The 20482-nt window shown below is 50.0% G+C and overlaps 1 protein-coding gene across 1 annotated transcript in view; it reads left to right on the forward strand.

Annotated features, from left to right (window-relative positions):
• LOC144769444 (polycystin-1-like) overlaps positions 1-20482 on the forward strand; it is a 640821-nt gene that overhangs the window by 265140 nt on the left and 355199 nt on the right. Inside the window, exons 27-29 of the mRNA XM_078653538.1 lie at positions 11240-11396; positions 15172-15318; positions 18723-18864. Coding sequence (XP_078509664.1) covers positions 11240-11396; positions 15172-15318; positions 18723-18864 — 446 coding nt within the window. The remainder of the gene's footprint in view (positions 1-11239; positions 11397-15171; positions 15319-18722; positions 18865-20482) is intronic.

Raw genomic sequence — 20482 nt, forward strand, 5'->3', positions numbered from 1 at the left:
TGTGGAGATGCCAATGTCATCCCACCTTTGAAACCCACGCAGCTTGTTTAGTTCAGTCAGCCACCTACTTGACCATAAGGGTGTTTGGCGGGTGAGCCTTTCATGCCAGCCCATTCTAACCGACGCTCTGCGCCACGCCGACAGGGTAATCTTAGTCGCAGGGAGAAGCTGGCGCCCCCCCCTACCCCCATATAAAAAGTGGAGCACCGTCTTATTGCCCCACGTAGATCTCTCTAGTGCATAGGTGGGGTGGTCAGCCGGGGCGTGTATCCAATCGTTGATCGGGGTAAGGTGTTCCGCCCAGTAATAGGCCTCCAAATTGGGTAATGAGATACCCCCACTATATTGGTGACGCTGCATAGTCGTGAGTGCCACCCGGGACTGCTTCCCCAGCCACAAGAAGGAGCGGAGATCGGCATGGATTTTCCGCAGTGTCAGAGCCGGAAGGGGATAATACTCATTTTGCAGGGCGTATAAAAACTTCGGGAGTAGGATCATTTTATATAGAGCAGCCCTGCCCAACATGGTGAGCGGGAGCGGCCTCCATCTATCCATCTCCGCCTTGGCTGCCACCAAGACTCGGTCGACATTGTCCGTGAAGGAGCGCCGCTTATCTCGGGTGATAAAGACCCCTAAGTACCGGAAGCCTTCCGTGGTGTGGATGAGCAGCTCAGGCAGCTCCTCCCCTCGCGGGGCACCCTGTGGGTCGTAGAGGACCGACTTATGCCAGTTTATAGCGTGTCCGGCTACCGCCCTAAAGTCGTCTAGTTCCCTGAATATGGCCGGTATCGTCGTAGCCGGGTCGGTCACGTATAACAGTACATCATCGGCGTATAGGGAGATCTTCTCCTGTTCAGTGTCCGATTCCCCCCAGTGGAAGCCAGTCACCTCTCGGTTAAGCCGGATACGGATCGCAAGGATCTCGATCGTGAGGGTAAAAAGGAGTGGAGACAGCGGACACCCCTGCCGCGTCCCCCGCTCTATCGCGAACTCCCTCGACAGTCGCCCATTTATTCGCACTCTAGCCCTAGGTTTCGAGTATAGAAGTTTCACCCAGCGCTGGAAGGAGGGCCCAAACCCAAACCGTTCAAGGGTCCCCATTAGGAAAGGCCAGTGGACCGCATCGAACGCTTTCTCCGCGTCCAAGGAGAGGAACCAATGTGGCTCACTCCTGTCGCCGACTTCTTGGAGCCAGTTGTGGGTGCGCCGCAGGTTTAGTTTGGTGGCCCTGTCCGGCAGGAACCCGGACTGGTCTGGGTGGACCAGGCCCGGTATTACCTGTCGTAAGCGTCGTGCCAGAATAGTGGCCAGGATTTTAGTCTCAATATTCAGCAGCGAGATTGGGCGATAGGAGGAACAGTCGCCACGGGGCTTGCCTTCTTTGTGAATCGGGATTATGGTAGCTAGGGCCAGGTCCGGCGGTAGGCCTCCCGAGGCGAGAGCGTCCGCATATAGCGACTTCAAGTGACGCGAAAGGAGGTCCCCCGTTCGTTTGAAGAACTCCGCTGGGAAACCATTTGGTCCCGGAGCCTTCCCCGGTTTCAGGGCAGCCATCGCCTCTGCGATTTCATCCAGGGACAGGTCGGCTTCCAAAGCCTCACTATCTTCGGGGGTCAACTGCGGAACTTCCACGCCACCCAGGAACGACTGCACCGCCTCGCGGTCCCCTAGGTCCCGCGCCCTGTAGAAGTCTTCGAAATAGGTCGCAAAGGCCTCCGCTATAGTGTCGTCTGTGGACGCCCGCGCCATACTGGGGAGCTCAACCCAATCCACCCACCTGGCAGCTTGCTCGCGCCTGCTCAGCCATGCCATGAGTTTACCAGATTTGTCTCCGACATCGTATAAGCGATGCAGGGTGGCCAGCGCCTGTGTACGCGCCTCGTCCGTGCTTAGCTCTCTATACAGCCTTTGAGTGTCTAGCAGTATTCTGAGATCTACCTCCTCCTTCGTTCTGTGATATTCAGCCTCCCGGGTCAAGATGTTTGCCTCCTCCTTCGCTATAGCTTCCGTGCGTTTCCTCCTGGCCTCCCCCACCCTGGATTGAAAGCGGTCCCTCAACACCGTTTTCATGGCTTCCCATAGTGTCACCCCGGACTGTACCGATCCCTCGTTTTCCGCCAAAAAAACTCGAATATCCGCTCTTATGCCCCCTAGAATAGCAGGAGTCTGTAAATCCCATGGCGACATATGCCACTGTGCCTGACCTCTCCCCCTTCCCCGACCTATGTGTACGAACAGCGGGGAATGGTCCGAGATACCCCTCGCCCTGTAGTCTGCCTCGTCTCCCGCCGAAAGTTCCTGTCTCGATGTGAAAATGTAATCTAGCCTAGAGAAGACCTTGTGGGCCCCAGAGTAGAATGAGTAGGCTACGTGGGTAGGATGAAGCCACCGCCAAACGTCGGTGAGACCGATCGTGTCCATTCTACGCGCCAAAGCCGTCTCCGCAGCCACCGTGTGGGGGTTCCCAGAACGATCGCGCATCGTGCACATCACGTCGTTGAAATCCCCCCCCACAATCTGTATCGTGTCCGCCGTGTCTAGCAGAATGGTCGTGATCTCCTGCATCGTTCGTGTTTGTAGTTTGGGTGGAGCATAAACCGACAACAGAGTGTACCTGCGCCTCCTCCATGTCCCCTGCACCCCGGCAAACGATCCCTGTGGGTCCAACCATGTACGTGCGACTGTGAAAGGTGCTGTTTTCCTGACTAGTATTGCCGTGCCCCGTGAGTCCATGGTGTACCCTGCATGTGCCAGAACGACGTACTGCCCGCGCGCCAAAAAAGCACAGCGGTTCCCCCTCAAATGTGTTTCCTGCAGGAAAACGATGTCAGGTGCTACACGCTTAATATATGCAGTAACCAGGCCCCTCTTAATTTTGGACCCCAAACCGTTCACGTTCCAGGTTAGCGCCTTAACCCCGGCGCCTTCACCGTGTGGTGTAGCTAGTGTACTCGCCATTGTATCACCTGAGGACTGTCCAGTACCGGGCCCCAGGGCCGGGACGGTAACAAGGGTAAACTCTCCCGAAGTTGCTGCTGCATGCACACCTGTCTCCCTCCCTTCCCAACATCCCAACACCCCAACATGAGGTAAACTGTAACCAAACCCCTTCCCGCACCCCCCTCCCCACCTCCCTCCCCTTCCAGTTGCATCCCAATCCGGGTCTCAACTATCCGTGGGAGAAGGCCTGTCGCCCTCCCACGCATCCCACCCTCAATCAACAAACAGTAACCAGTACTGAAAACTTAAGGAATAGTAGGGGGGTGTGTCAACTTGCGTGCTCCGCTGCGCCGAGCCGCTATCTTCCCCGATCCCTATACAGCAACGATCACGAATGTGAGTCCTGAGTGTCCATATTCATCCCTTGACCCGAGGAGTCTTGTTCCAATTGCTGGATTTCTGCGACCAGTGGGTGCACTGAGTCGTTCACTGTTTCCTCGTCCTCTCTTCCAGATATGCGGTCCTCCAAGTCCTCCACGTCTTCACCTTCTGAACGGGTTCCATTCCGCAGGCAATGGAATCTCGAGCCCGCCACGGAGTCCGCGCCCGGGGAAGTGGATCTGCTGCCTCTCCCACCCTCCTTGTCTCGTGGCCTGTATGGTGTCGCCGGTGTTTTCTTCTGCGTCCTCCGTACTCCCCGTCGCCGTGTTTTCGGCATTTCCCAGGGCGTCCTCTCCCGGACCGATTTGTCCAGCGCCGCTCGACCTGCCGCCTCTCTACTGTTTAGAATAGGTCGCTCTTCGAGCCATTGCCACACATCCTCCGGGTGAGCAAAAAAGATGGAGTTGTCTTTATAGATCACCTTGAGTTTGGCGGGGAAAAGGAGCATGTAAGTAATGTTCAAAGATCTCAGCTTTGCCTTCACCGAATCAAACGAGCGGCGTTGCTTCGAGACCTCCTGACTATAGTCCGGAAAGATCATTATGGTGGTATTCTCCAAACGGATCTCCCCCATTTTCCTGGCCTCCCGTAAGATCAGGTCTCTGTCTGCATAGTTCAAGAAGCGCGCTATCACTGGTCTTGGTCGCGCACCCTCCGGAGGCTTGGCTAGAAGCGCCCTGTGTGCCCTTTCGATGATGAAGCACTGGGAGAATTGCGCTGTTGGGAAGGTATCTTTCAGCCATGAGAGGAGAAAGGCGGACATGTTCTTTCCCTCAATCCCTTCTCTAAAGCCTACAAAGCGAAGGTTATTGCGCCTCGACCTATTTTCCGCGTCGTCCACCTTCCACAGCAGCTGACGGTGAGAGGCCCGGAGTTCCGCCATGTCCTTCTTGAGAGTAGAAATCGAGGCTTCATTGTCAGTCAACCTAGATTCGGTTGCCGTGACCCGGTCCGTCAAATTTCGGAAGTCCTGCCGCAGTAGCGTCACCTCGGACCCTACCTCTCCAATTTTCGTCTCCAGGGCCGTCCGGGACGCTTGTATGTCGGTCCTGGACGCTTGGATGGCCTCCATTAACATGGCCGTGTCATTGCGCGTTTCAGGCTGCAGAGAGTGTTGCACCGCCCCAGAACGCGTTGCCGTGAAGTCGTCCATAGGTCCCCGCCTCGCAGCCCTGCTCGCCGTGTCACCCTTCCCCATGATGATGAAGTCTGCAGGCCGGAGGCTCCCTATGCAGGCGTCCTGTCTCAGAGGCGCGGAGGGGCCCAGTCGCGTAGCTCCAATGACGCTAGGTACTCCGGATGTCACTGTTCGCTGTACCGCGTCAGCGGTCTCCCCGGCTCACCTCCCGTCGCAGTCCTGAGGTCCCCCAAGTGTCACCGTGAGGTCCGATGGCAGGGGTCGCGTGTCTGCCGTCCTGCAGACTAAGTCTCCAATGGTGGGGGCTGGGTAGTCAGGGCCCAGGCTCTCAGCCACTTTTCTCCCTCCAGTGCCCTTCAGGTCGGGCGCCTCCGCAGCCTCGCCGCCATGTTGGTAAAGGCGGGAGCCGCGCTCGAGCCGGTCTCTGCTCTCAGAGTGCCAGGAGGACGGCCCTTGAATCCTCTGTCCTGGGCTTACCTCCGCTCCGCCTCGGCGAGCACTCTCGGGCAATCCGCGACCCGGGGAGTGCAGCCGGTGGGGGATTTCGCCGTCACACACCGCCGGCCGCCATCTTGGTGCAGGCAGCCGGTGCCTCGCGACTGTCTCGGCTCACCTCCCCTCCTCTGCCGGCGAGACGTTGGTCACTCTTGGGGGTCAGGCGGGTCGCGGAGCCACCTTCAGCTGGGCAGTGTGCGGCAAGACCACACGTGGGGCACTGGGAGCGCCGCGCTCCGCCAAGCGCCGCAGGCGCCCTCCTGGCCGCCGGAGAGCCGCCGGGGACACCGCACAGCCCGGGTTTCTGCAAAGGCGGCTGCTCTCCACTACGCAGGTACTCCAACCAGGTGCCAGGGTGTATCGACGTCCACACAGTGCCTCTGTGGGATCGTGGGGGATATGAAAAAGTCGGATAAAGTGCCGCTCGGCCGGAGCTCCGGCAAGGCACGTCTACTCAGCCATGCTGTTGGCCACGCCCCCCCGGATGCTCAGATTTGATATCATGAGATATGTATGCAGTTTTTTTTTAAGCACATGGCGGGAGGGGATGAGTATTGATTGAACATTCGGACAATGATTTGATATTAAGTTCTGATGCGTCATTGATTACAGTATTATTGAAAGTTCGAATTTTCAACACTTATGGTACTTGCCCACAATGAATTTTTGATATAATTTTATTGCACTTATCGTACCTTGATGAAATAAAACGACCACCGACTCAGTTACGTTTTCCTCAAATAAATATGCCCTCAGGTACAGTTCCAGTCTGCTCCGTGGCCGGCCCACGTGGTTGTAGGCCTGCATTTGTACGTCAGCATTTTTTAAATAAAAGTTTTGTGAAAAGCAAAAATAGTCGTAGCTCTTGGATTGGTAAGTTCGAATACATGACCATTGTTTCCGATATACGTAAAATACTGGCAAAATGAGGCAATTCGATCACTTAAAGGTTAAAAAAAAAAAGCAAAGTACCCAGAAATATTGCAAATATGAATGGTCCAAGTTCGTTGCGTGTGTTGTTTTTTTATTTTATTTTACTTTTGTGCAACATAAAGCAATCGACAAAGGTCCTGATGTTCTGTTTTTCTTTATATGCCACATATCTCAGGGAAATTGTTTCAGATGCCCATAAGCCAGAACCGGTACCACTGTAGACCACCCCTCCTCCTCGAAGGAAGAACACGAGTTCACCCCCACTTTACACTGACTGCCCTTTTGTTTCGACGACCCCCCTCCCCACACAAGATCCGCAATACCACACGTGGGCGATCTATGCAATATACAGTCCATCAATGATTATGCCTCCCGCACCACCAGTCCCTCTGGGCTTAAAACGCCGAGATGGAAGGGACTGCACCCCGCGGAGATAGGTCGAATACGTGGTAAGTAAAAGCCTTTTGGGTTTATGCGCGCGGATGTGTTTTAAACGCTGCCCCCACCCCTTCTTCTTCCCCTTCTTCGGGCAGGTCGCATCGGAACATCGACTAAAGTGTGGAGAAGACCTAAGCAACGCAGATTTGGGTGATATGAATGCACGCGTGTATGACCGGATGTGTGTAACTCGACTGGATATACGTTGCACGCGTTGACCTGATAAGAGAGATGTTTTTGTACGAATTGAGTGATGATTGAACGGCCGATGGAATAGGGAAAAAGGGGGTCTGAACATAGTACCTATACACGACGAACAGACATAGATATAACACTCCCTTACTTAGAAACGACCATCTCTCTCTCTCTGAACCCAGCGACTGGAGGGGTGGCCTGAAGCAGAAACTTGGCGGGTTATTGCAGTATGACAAAAATATGACTCCAACCGGCCCCCGAATAATGCAACCAAGAATGACGTGCACATACGAGTAGATTCTTACGACATGAAACTCGAAGCTGCCCATTGTTCCCCCAACTGACACCCTCCGTTGCCTCAGCCTGGATACCCATTCGCTAAAAACGATTCAAAGATCCCACCGTAAGTACTAGCCCGACCAGGTTAGTTCCCGAACAATTGACGAAAGTGTAAGTATTCGCAACAGAGACCAACAGCAAAAGACAGCCAGGCGAATTAAATAGGAAACCAAGGATGCGCAGCATGCAGGAGGAAATATCTTTGGCCAAGTACTGTTCTATGTTTTGTCTTGAGTTCTGTATGTAAGTACATGTACCCCCCCCCCCCGCCTGAATTCATGTGTACGTAGTATATGGATTTACGTTGTCCCTCAGTCTGTGTTTCTATATAACATGACCCCTACTGTTTTGTGTTGTGTGCGCACTAAAATGGCCTATTATTGTACATGTTTCTCTCTCTCTTTCTTTCTCTCCATGTCGTACGTGTACCGAATAGTTCATTTAAAATGCGGACGACTCTCTCTCCGAGGGTCCCCCTGTTCCCTCTTTCCTTTGTGTGGTAACGTTGTGCCCCCGCCGGCACGAGCCTAATTGGTTTTTCGAACACAAAGGTGTTCGACAAATTGCCAGAAACTAAAACAATTGTAATTTGCCATGTTACTACCTCTCCTTTCTGTAAAAATGATAGAACTCAAATTGGCTATGAAGGAAAGGACAGGTAAGACGACTGATGTCCCCCTAATCTGGCCCTTTTTATAGGAGGATTATACGTCAATGGCCTTCTGTTCTCAGCTCGTTAGAGACACAATCTCCTATGCCCAGATTGCCCCACCCCTCCGCACCCAAGTGCGGATGTCCAAAACATCCCCGTTCCTCCCGCTTGACCCCAGCTCCGTAAACTCGAAGTATAACTGATGACCCTGATTAACTGTTGCTCCCCGAGAAAAGAGTGTTTAGCCTCTACCTCTCTCTCATGATGATAGAAGACTGCCAGGGCTTGGGGTAGAAAAACGAGTCTCTACCGAAGGATCCGATTTCGAGTTTGATGAAGTACACAGTCAATAAGAGTCGGATCTCTCCCTGTACGTCATGAATGAACGCCAAATAGGCTTAGCACATACTCAGTAGACATGCCTGTATACATGCTCCACAGTGATAACTTCTGACCGTGACCGATGAACGAACCCCCAACTACTTAGATTTGGGACGGAATTGAAATGTATAAATATCTTCTCTTGTCAGTTCTCTAAAACCTGTTTTGTACCCATTCAAGGACACACAGTCACCGGAAGAGAGGGGCCGGACGTGACGCACAGCCTGGCCACAGATCATGAGGCACGTGTGACCTCGACCTAAGATAGAGCCGCAGAGCAACGGGACGCGGGACGATGCACCACTCTCAAACGCAGAAAATGAAGGAATGGAGGGCTGCCTTGAAGCCCTCTACTTGTTGACCAACGCGTGCCAGAAGTCCCCCGCCCTTTGAGCCCGATTGATGGACCTGCCTGCGCATCACCCTTTGCTCCCTTGGTTTGTCTCAAAGATCTGGTCGCACTCCGCCCTCTCTTCCCTCGATTATCCGACAAAACCCCCCTCTTTCCCTTTCACATGGATGTTTGACTCAGAGAAAAAGAACAGCATTTAGGTAGAATAGGGTTTGCCACGGAAGGAGAAAAGAAATGCGGGTGCCCAGCATGAGGCGCCCTTAAAAAGATTAGTTAGGAAACAGGACTGTGGTCTAACAGCAGAAGACAGATCGCACCCTGCGACGTGTAAAGAAGGATCCGAGCTGGACTTATAGCTCCACCGCCGGTGCTCAACAGCGCCAACGGAAGAAAACGAACTACCAGAGCCTACCAGTGATGGCTCGCTACTAAAAAGACACTGTGGCGAAGACCCCCGCCCCCTTTTTTTCTGAACTTTCTACACCCCTTGACTAATTGCTTGTATTGGACTAAATTCCTCCCTCAACCACTTTTTGCCTGTAAAATGTTTCATCGGTCACTTTTTAAATACGACAAATGTAAATTTATATGTATTCCACCTCGTATGTCGCATCAACTGCACACGGTTATATGCAAGTCCACCAGTATTGACAAACGCTATTTCATTGACAACACACGACTATATGTACACCCCGTCAGTTATGATAAACACGGAAATGACCTAACTTATGTTAAAAAGCGGCGACTGTGGAAAATGACAATGTATATGTACATAAGCGGCGTTCATTTGTGTTCACCCTCGCCACTGTTGAAGGTAAAGCGAAAGTCACGAAACAGTGGCCCCGCCATCTTGTCCCCTTTTAGGCCCCATCACGAACATAGATAGTAGCCATTTTTGTGTCATGACCTCTCTGCCCACTGCCAATAGCCTGCGTCTCTCTCTCTCTCCCCCACTCCCCAGCCTCGCGAGTATTCCCCCGCGCCCTGACAGCCCCCGGTTTCTCCTGCGCGGGTCATAAACGCACCTCTAAACACGACCCTGCCTCCGTGCTGAACCCCTGCCCCCTCGCTCTTTCATCCCACCCATAGAACAGACCCTTTCGGTAACCTCTTCCTCCCTGCCCGATTGCCCGGCCTGATCCCAGGCCATCACCTAGCCCAACAGATGCAGTTTATTGCTTCCTACAGTAGGACCTCGCCTCACATCAGAGGAGCGGTGATTAATGAAGGCCTTCACACCCCTAGATCTGACCGACACCCCTGCATTCCTCCCAGGAACACCCTTCCTCTCTTCTGATGACCCCGCCTCCCGGCTACACCTGGCCTCTCGACCCAGTCCCAAATCATAAAACTAGGTCTCGTGGATATACCCCCCGGGCCCCGCATAGCAAAACGTGATCTTATCGCCTGCCCAACCTTAGATCAGACTACCCCCTCCTGCCCTCGTGTCCTGTTGGAATGTCCGGCTGCAGATTGCAATCACATGTTACATTTGGGAGGGGAAAACAACATCAGAGCGGCCGGTATGGGAATAGGCCTGGAGCTGGGATCCCAAACATGCCCTTTTTGTACTTCAAAGTGTCTTTATTGCAATAAGGAATGTTTGTGCATCATAAACCTGTGTATAAAAGACGGAGCCGTAGAGAAACTTGTGAGAGCACCTCGAGAAGATACCCTGTTGTCTGATTTGACGTGTTCTGTTCCGTCGGATATAAACTCCTGTTTCCTGCCTTCCAGTCTCCAGCGCCTGCCTCTTTATTTGGTAATCATGAGTTGGGTGAGAAGCGGCTAACGCCGGGCAACTATGGAAAAAGGGGTAATTGACCTGACCTGCCTGAACCCTTTGTTTTACACATAGTGATCTGCGGGTCATCAGTGGACATTGGACCAGATTCCAACCTTGAACGATGCACAATGACGGATACAAAGGGCATTAAAAACACACCCTCTGGGACACCCCACTCCTGTATTGTTGAGGTGTAAATGAGGAACCTGGTCTTAGCGATGAAGAGCGATCTGATAAAAATCACCTAAACTAATCCAGGTTCGATTCCTCCCACAGCTGGTAGCCTCTGAGAAGCCCAGATGTTTTCCTGTATCCAATGCCAGAAGAGAACCATCAGAAACAGCATTGCTGAGGCCTGAATCTACCATGTACTGATATTGTTTGTTCTGTCCATTAATGTAGTTTCCATCTGTGGTTTAGGAGAAGACCTACTTGTTGGATGTCTCAAAGGAAGCACCACTGTAAATGCATTTTGTTTCATCAAGCTTCTCCAGCCCCATAGAAAAGGCAGAGTCACCTACACTCCCACAGGAACAACGAAGGTCCTTTGGAACTTGGTTTGAATATTTTAGTACAGCTGTATTTAAGACTTTCTTTAGTGAGGTGGAACACAGGTTTCTACAGAGAAGTGTTAAATATGGCCTAGATGTTAGTTGAGAAAAATATATATTAGGTAAACGTTCACACCTATCTTTAGCGAGCTAATGCTCCTTTGAACCAGGTAAAACTTTTGGGCTGTGTAAATAAATAATTTTTACCATATTTATGTTAATTTTCCGTGGGCTGTCCTTGTTTTTTTTTTTACCTAAAAGATGTTGTAACTATAAGTGCGATCCTAGTGTCAGCATTGTACTATTGTCATACAGCTTCCAAAACTGTAGCATACTGATATCACAACTGCTGTCATACTGGTGTTTTACTGATATCATTCCGCTGTCACACTGGTATCATACTGCTGTGATACCAGAGTCATACCGATGTCAATGACATAACAGTGTCACACTGGTACCATACCAGTGCCACCTTGATGTAATCCAGTGTCATATTGGTAGCGTGACAATCCCTTACATAACAATGTCATACACATGTCATATCACTGTCATGCTAGTGTCATACCACGTCATAGCACACTTTTCTGTCTCTTTGCAGAACGCTGACTGTCCGCATGCCATCTGTCTCCAGATTCCAGACTGTCACAGGCTGGCTGAAGAACAAGAGCCAGTCTGAGCTCTGGGGACTGGTGCAACAAGGAAACCCCCAGGACGTGATCCCATACTCCCTGGCACTCGTCAGTGCCCTCAACCAGGTATGGAGAACCAAAAGGGGATAGGTCCATAAACACGTAGTGGGGGCTAGACCTTATATTTAAATTGCAAAAACACACAGTGCCCACACCACAATTACTCATTCAATATTCAAGAAGGGTAAGAAACCAGTTTATTGTAACCACCCTTAGACAGCATTACTCAGTGTCTATCATTTTATGCTTTTTTTCAAATTTTCAAAAAATCATAACAGAATAAAGGACTACGTATTGGAATATTTACAAGACTAAATACACTTTGTACATACATAAAAAAACAAAGATTATTTACACACTAAAAAACGTTTCTGCATCAAACATTACAAAAAATTATAATTACATCACAACCAACAAATATTACAATAAAAAACATGAAGAAAAATGATTTCCAAGGGGGTATAAGCAACTTAATAGCTTGTAAACGCTTAAATACTGGACCAGCCGGTCCTAGTGTCGTGAAGTTGACAATTTATTCCACCCAAGAAAGACTGCCGACGCGTTTCAAGTACCAGGCACAAAGTCACTGGTCTATCATCAGGGCTATTTATTCTTTGTATCTGAAAAGATGCAAAGACATTGTTTTACTTTAACAGGCAAATTCATAGTGAGTGCCTTTCTCCAATCGTGGGCAAGGAGTGATAATAAAGGATAGCTACATACCAAAATTGTTTTAAAGAGGGGCGTGATGGTTAATCTTCTTGTGGTCCAAACCAGGTATGGGCATGATGCCAGGGCTGCTGGTTTCTACCACTCTCATATAATCCACAGACCTTTGTAATGGACGTCTTCAGCCAGGTCTGAGTACACAACTGTAGCCCCTGGTTTCAGGTCACCAATATTGAATCCCATGTTTAGCAGCTCTCCTAAGTGCTGTCAGTCATATAGCTGCACAGGCCCGGCTGGGGTATATGGTTTCCGTTCCGCCCTTTCCACGAGGAGGCTGCCTGCTCCCTGGTAGTCATCAGGGTCCTAATGCTACAATGTGCGCAGTGCTTGATACTAGGGGCTTGCCATCCAGCGGAGGCGATATTGTTCTCCCTTCTCATTCATCAGTGCATTGAACCGGTTCCAACAAGGGCAAAGTGCTAGGGCTGCAGACCAACCATCCCCCAGGGGTTGATGCCCCAGTCCCTGGCTCTCGCCTCTGCCCTCTGATCTCTCCTAGGTGAAGAATAATTTGGGAGTTGTGAGCTGCACCATCCTTATGTTATGTTATGTTATGCTATCCGACATTTATAGCGTGCACGGATACTAAAGAGTGTCCTGGCACGAAAGCCAATTTGAAGGAGACAAAAGGGTGTGTGCCAAGGCTGGCTGTTAATTAAAAAGCAACGTTTTTAACTGCTTTTTAAACAGCCTAAGGTCTTGGGTGTTTCGCAGCTCATAAGGAAGGGCATTCCAGGCTTTGGCCGCCTTGAATGAAAGGGAACTGCCCCCTGTTCTAGCAAGTTGGTAGCGAGGGATAACAGCGAGGCATTGCCCTACGGAGCGTAGGTGTCTGTGAGGTACATAGAAATCATAACGCCTACTGAGATACAGGTGCCCGGGTCTGTAGGGTAAGTGTAACAGCCTTAAACAGGACACGCTGTCCCACCGGGAGCCAATGCAAATCCCTGAGATGTTGCTTTGTACTCAACCTACCAGAGATGCCCAGCAGCGCTCTTGCTGCCACATTCTGGATGGCCTGTAGCTTTTTCAGCTGAGAGCCAGGAAGGCCGATGTATAAGGCATTGGCGTAGTCTAAGCGTGGTAGAAAGAGAGCGCAGGTCACCATTTCCTTTGCAGATCTGGGCAGTAATGGCAGGAATTTCCTAAGTAATTTGAGTGTACCGTAGCACACCGGCCAGTTTTTTTTATCTGCGGTGAGAATCTGAGGTCCACACTAAACCAGACCCCCAGATTCTTTACTGGGGTTCCCGTTGACTTAGACATAGAGGAGTACCTCAGACTTGTCCTCATTGCATTTGAGCTGGGCCTGCGCTAGCCATTTAAAAACTTCTGCAAGACACTTTTTGGCTAAGTCAGGGGACATATCGTTTTCCTTCCACGTAAGGAGGAGCTGGGTATCCTCAGCGTAGGCTAGGATCTTTGCGCCCAGCTCCTCAGCCAGATAGATTAACGGCGTGATGTATACGTTGAAGAGAAGGGGGCTCAAAGTTGAACCTTGGGGGACACCTGTGGTCACCTTTCTTGGTGTTGAAGAGAATGGGGGCAGCCATACCTGCTGTGTTCTGTTCTTAAAGCACAACCCTCTTGATCGTGGTGCCTGCAGCTATCAAATATTCATTGTTTCAATTTATAAGTCATACAGGACATAATTGACAATGTTGTATCCAACAATGCAATAACATATGAAAATGTGCTAGTTATGTACATTTAAATGTTAAATTAAAAACAACCTGACCTAACCCCTAAGCTAGCTTCATAACAAATCAGATCCCTTCCTCGAATTACATGTTGTCAGCCAAGCTGCCCAGATGTATGATGCTGCAGGAATATATATTGATGACAAATCAAAACAATGAAGAAGATTGATGCAAGAGCAAAATCCTTTACTCCACTAACCAGGATGCAAAGGGCTAATGGCGCTGGGATGTGGGGCAGTATGCTCCTACCCTCCCCCTTACTATAATAAGGAAACAACATTGCTTTGCAGTGAAAAGTATTTGGACAAGTTGTGTGCAGCAAGGAGCAGTATTTATTTTCTGTCACCTCCTGGCACATTCCGAAGCTGCAGTGGTGGGGCACAACGGGGCCCAAGACACACTGACCTGTGGCACAGGCCCCATCTGGCCCCCATCTAAAGACACCACTGTTTCCCTGCTGCCAGACTTGGCGGTTCCCCTGCCCACTCTCCTGACTAATGCCTCCAACTCATCATGGATCATCTCTCCAGTAGATCACAATAAGAGAACCATCCGTGTGGTTCAGGTATAGACGATGCCCAGGCACGTGCTGGGGCGGCGTCCAGCAACGTGCAGTCGGAGAGCGCATCACATGCACAGTCTTCCTCTGACTGTGAAAAGCCTCTCATCAGTCGTGGATCGTGCGGGGGTTCTCGCGGCTGGTAGCAGGGGTATTGGGGGAGGATTTAATAAATAAATGTTAAAACTTCACTTACCGGGTCCCGCGCAACCTCCGATCCTGGCCAGTCCTGTGCCCGTTTTCCTGCTCCTGGAACAGGAAGCAGGTATCCTCCCTCACCTCCCCTAATCCAATCACAACGCTGCAATGGCAGCGTTGTGATTGGTTCGGACGGCGCCCAGCCGGGCACCTGTAGGGAGGCCATTTTCTCTATGTAGGTTGTAGGCTGCATGCAGCCTACATAATGAAAATCCAGAGTGCGCATGACTGGTTTGGTGGGCCCCAGAGGGCCGACCAAACAGTCAGGTCCCATAACAACGGGCAGCGCACTCCTCCCCGACCCCGACCAGGCATACCTTTCTGCTTTCTCGCAGCGCGAGAAGCGGAGACATAAAATGGTATTTAAAATATCATTAAATGTTTCTGCTTCTCGCGCTACGAGAAAGCAGTGGGGCGACGCTCCCCCGCCCTAATGGAGGAGCCGCACCTGCCTCCGATAATCCCTGGGCTCAGATGTGACCATGCCTCTCGCCGTCGGGGGAAGGAGAACACATTGGGTGCCTCAGTGCTCCTTTGTTCCTATTGTGCAGTTTGTAGACACCCCCACTTTTTCATTGACTGTCAATTAGAGGGATGTTGAAGTTATTTGGGTTGGTTCTTCTGGGCATGCCTTAATATAATTTCTCTGTTCTAGAATGTAAGGTCTGGAGGAACTTCCAGCGACAGGGACGTGGAAGACCGGATCTCTATTCGCAGTAACATCACTGAGGCGCTAACCGCCCTGAAGATCAGCAGCATGAAGGATGTAACCCAGCTAAGTGCCGCCATCTCGCAGTGCGTGGTACGGCTTCGCAGTAACCCCAGGCTTCTCCAGTCGGCACAGTAACATTTTGGTCCCAACTGAGGGAGAGGTGGTGGGGGAAGAGCGCGGAGGGTGCGGCGGGGGCAAGCGGTGGGAGAGGGGGGATTGGTAGAAATTTGGAGAGTAGAGGCCAGAGGGGATGAATCGGTATTAGAGAGAGAAAGGTGGAAGTGGTGGGTGAGAGAGAGGTAGGAGGCAGGATAGGAACGGATTAAGAGGCGGGTGATGAGGACAGGTTAACTTTGTGGAAATAAGATGAAGAGGGCCGATTGACGGGGGTGCTGGTGAGAGGGGCTACGGGGGTTTGTGGAATGTTGTTTGTGGGAGGGGGACTGGGATGTGGAAAAGCGAGGAGGGAGAATATCGTGGGTAAATGGCCTGGAGAGGCACATAGACGGAGCATGCGCAGACTTTGATGGGAATAGGCGGGAAGAGGCTCGATGTGAGTCAGAGAGTGGAGGAGGTCTAACAGCAGGAAAGAGATTGTGGACTTTGGCCAAGATCGTGTCCTCATCTCGAAATGATACAAATCGAGACTGAGATGGTTACCGGACAGAATGAGAGGAGATAGACATTTACTTTACAGTGATAACTGGTGCGCAGGGACAGGGCGTGATAGTAATGTAGAACACAGCCCGTGGACACAGGCAACAGACAGCGAGAAACAAATACTGTTCTTACAGCGCCACCTGCTGGGCTGCAGCGAGAGTGCTGCAAACGTTATTCAACTTCTGGGAATGCAGGCTACTAATGGAAGAAAATGGGTGAGAAAGTGTGTTCTTCATACTTGCCGTGATTTTGTGAACAAAAGAGGTCAGGTTTCAGGTTTCAAAATTACTAACTAGCATAACGATGGTGTCACCGAAAATGACATCATATGACATCTGCCACAATGATGTTATCGTAGGAAATCACGTGATGTTGTATAGTCATGCCATTTTAGTTGTTTTATGACTCACTCTGACATATGGGGCTAAGGGTCAAACATAACTTGAACCGAGGGAGTGATTGAACAAAGTGCAGAATACAGTTTTACCAACCCCTCGCTGAAACACATTTAATATCGGATACACAGGAATAGTGTTTTATAAATAAGTGTCACGATTCGTTATGTCCCGTCTCAATGTGGACAATTTTGGGGTTTGCACAGAGGGGATTGAATGTCTGATAGATGCACCAAGTCGTTCAATGAGAAAAAGACCCCTCATCCACTGCCAACGTGTCTTTCTAATCCTTTCTCACCTGCCGAGTGCCCCAGGGCTCAGCTCTAACCCTACTGCTCTTCAATATCTATCTCGCCCCGTTGGCGTCCCTCATCTCTTCGGGAGGGATGAAAGCAGTATCCCATGTGGAAGACACTCAGCTGGTGTTCTCCTTGAGAGAACACTCCGCAGCAGCCTTTGACAGATTTAAGGATTGCCTGAGGGACATTGCAGGCTGGATGGACACAAATGATCTGAAGCTAAATGCAGATAAAACCAAAGTCCTATTTTTTAACCATGGATCACCTCCGCCACCATGCCTCTGGTGGCCGTTGGAGTTAGGATGCCATCCCAGCCCCATGGAGTCCTTTAAAAACCTGGGAGTGAGATGGGAGGAGCTCACCCTTACGGCATAAGTCAGGCACATTTCCGCAGCTTGCTTTAGAAAAATGAGAACTATAAGGACATTCTTACATTTCCTGCCTGAATAAAGCCGTAGGATCATGGTCCATGCCTTGGTCACCTCTCAACTAGATTATGCCAACTGTCGCTATCTGGGGCTGCCAGCTCCTCTGATTCATAGGTTACGGGTGGCGCAGAACACAACTGCAAGGCTAATCCATAGGATTCCTTTTTGCCAGCATATTTTGCCGCATTTGAGACAGCTACACTGACTCCCAGTGACCAGGAGGATTGAGTTCAAGGCACTAACCCCCGGCTTTCTGAGCTTACCATGGCAAAGGACCGGGCTATCAGCAAAACACACAAGATGATGGACGGAATGTTGCACAATGGCAAAACATTCACCCCAGTCACAGATCTGGGTTTAATCCATCATTATTTTGCTCACCACGCCACCCAAGTTCAGACATGGCCCTATGCAAATCAGTCTGACCCAACTATCTCAGGTCAAGGCTCAAACCTTATCACCAAAAGCAGACTTTGTGATCCAATCAGCAGCATCTTCTCACTGTCCCCCGCTTTGTAAAAATGCGACAAGGAGGTAGGTCCTTCACAGTCAGGACGTCCAAAGTGTGGAACTCCTTGCCCAGCGACTTGCGTGGGCTGGAGACGGAGCAGGATTTTAAAAAGGCGCTAAAAACCTGTCTCTTCAGGCAGGGGCAGTAGTATCAAGATTCTGAGTCTGGCTAGTCCGCTAGCAACACCTCATCCGAGGTAGCCGTGCACTTTATAAGCTGTCATTCATTTATTTGAGCTGTAAATGGGTCAAACCCAGTAGCGGTCGGCAGTAGGAGTTACTGCAGGGCGGTGACGTGGGCAGGGGGAGGGTAGTAATGTATGGATTACGGAGTTTAACAGGTAAGTAAACATTTAAATCAATAAAACAAATTTTGTTGCACGCACTGCATCACCAAATGTGATGCAGTGCGCGCAACGAAATTCGTTTTATTTATTTAAATGTTTACTTACCTGTTAAACTCCGATTTTAATAGTAAGCCACCAGGAAAAGGTATCAATCAAAGCTATCACATATTTCTGCCTTTCTCCTATGGGTCCCATGATATCTATAGCTAGTCTCCCATGGTCCAAATGGAGCAATATGCTCACACATACTGGGTCTTAGTAAGATAACATAACACTCCTGCAATGGCTGCACATCTGGAATATGTACATTCAAGAAATGCCAAATGTGTGCATTAGATACATGAAGTGTCTGTGTGTTTACATTATATGCAAACACACACTAATTACAGTTTTCAAATGCAAGGTGCATACATTTGAACGGGTTGTGACTGCAGGACACATTACCATGCATATTAAGTGTAGATATTGGAGCCTATCATATCTATGTTCATTTAGCAAGAAAGATCAGGTCATTGCGGTGGCTTACTGAAGACAACTATAATCATAAGATGGCAGCAGGCCTTTAATAGGTATAGGAACGTGATGCAAAATCGGTAGAAATTTATAAAAGCGGTAGCCAACGACCTAAATTAGTAGGAACAGCAAGTATGGTTCTTAAGGTTGACAATAGGATGCAGAGGTAGAAATTGTTCCTACAGAGACCTGAGAAGGCCTAAAATAGGTGTTACAAAGATAATGTAATGAGGGTTTGAGAGTAGACCCCTAGTTGGGCTAATGATGTGACAGTGTTGGGTTGGTTTACTCAAGGTACCTTGCTCTGATGGAAAAATGCATTACTTCCTTCTCTCTGTACAGACAGTCCCTGAAGAGTTGACCTATGGAAGTCGTGCACGTGTGCTGGAGGCTGCTCAGAAGATGATCCATGTCATCAGCAGTGAGACTGAGGAGGGGCATGAGACACCAGTGACAGCCGGCAGAAACATCCTGGGAATTCTGGGTAAGTGGCGGGACCCACTTCAACAAAATTAGGGACGTGTGGGCTTTTTATAGAGATCCACCATAAATGCCCGCTCAGATCATGTTAACTAAAGGTATGTAGTTCCTCTCATAGTCAGACCCTCATTTTTACTAAAGCCGCTATATCCTGGGGGGTCTGATTGCAATCATTTCTCAAGTGCTGGGTTTCTCAGCCCTCTGTTCAGTCGCAGGAGCATATGAATGGAGGGCTGGTCGGAGGTGGGGGCGGAGAGGCAGAGAGGGAAGATTGGCAGGCCTCTCGACTTAATCCTATTTATGGAAGTTTCAGTTGTCTGCAAGTAAACAGGCATCCTTTTATACGCCGTCCGATTTGGGAAGCCAAGGTGTTAATGGCATTCCGTATTGTGATTTGTATGCAAATGCTTCTCATAACTAACGAATGTCAAACCTGGCGCTCCTGTTTCTAAACTCCTGGCCTGGCAGCCATGTGGCGGCCCTGCTCGGGCCTCCAGGTTCCTCCGGCTCCTCAGCACAAATTAAAAGTTAATGCTTTGAGGCAAAGTGTGGTGTGGGGCATTTAATTACCTCCTGAGTTTGTCAATTGCCAGTTGGAAATCGTCTTGCAGCATTCATTGCTTTATTAAAGCAGCAGAGCTAACTACCTGTTTTGCGGATTGCAACTATGAGACAAAATAAACAAAGATAAGACGCCTTCAAAATTCATCATAGATTATTGTATTTTATAATACCCCTTATTATCAACAACTCGACTAAATTTTCTGTCAACTCACCCTATGAGCAGGGCCGGGCTGAAAACTAAAATCTCTCTGGTCATTTTTTATTTAAAAAAAAAAGCTGAACTCTGTAGGCGGCCTCACCCAAAGCGTGGCATGAGTACTGTGCACTGTGCACGACGCCTCGTTAAGGTAGTAAGCGCTATATCTATTCAATTACAATACACTACCATGGCTCCTGCCCTCCCCTCAGTGATGGCTCCTGTCCCCCCATGTGGTGGCTCCAGTCCACCCCGCCTGTGATGGCTCCTGTCCCCCCATGTGGTGGCTCCAGTCCACCCCCCGCCTGTGATGGCTCCTGTCCCCCCCTGTGGTGGATCCTGTCTCCGCCCTGGGTGGCTTCTGTCCCAGTCATGGAACGGCCCCTGCAGCGAGGGTGAAGTTCTTGATGGGCCTCTTCTCAAAAGGGCTCAGCTCAAAATTAATATGGAAAGATGGGCGGGTAAGTAAGTGAAGGGATTGGTGAATGGCTGGATGAATTAGTGAAAGGGTGAATGGATGAATGAAAGATTGAAAAAAATGGATAATGAGAGAGGATGGATGGATTGATGAGTGAGGGGAAGGATGGAAAGAAAATGTAAATAGCTGGATGAATGGGTGGAAGGGTAGCTGGATGACGGATGAGGGGAAAGATGGATGAGGGGATGGCTGGATGGGTGAGGGGAAGGATGGATGATGGATGAAAGGAAGGATGGATGAGGGGAAGGATGGATGGATGAGGGGAATATTGGATGGATGAGGGGAATGTTGGATGGATGAGGGGATGGATGGATGGATGAGGGGATGGATGGATGAGGGGAAGGATGGATGGATGAGGGGAAGGATGGATGGATGAAGGGAAGG

Source organism: Lissotriton helveticus, chromosome 7, assembly GCF_964261635.1.
Source record: "Lissotriton helveticus chromosome 7, aLisHel1.1, whole genome shotgun sequence".
Lineage (NCBI taxonomy): Eukaryota > Metazoa > Chordata > Amphibia > Caudata > Salamandridae > Lissotriton > Lissotriton helveticus.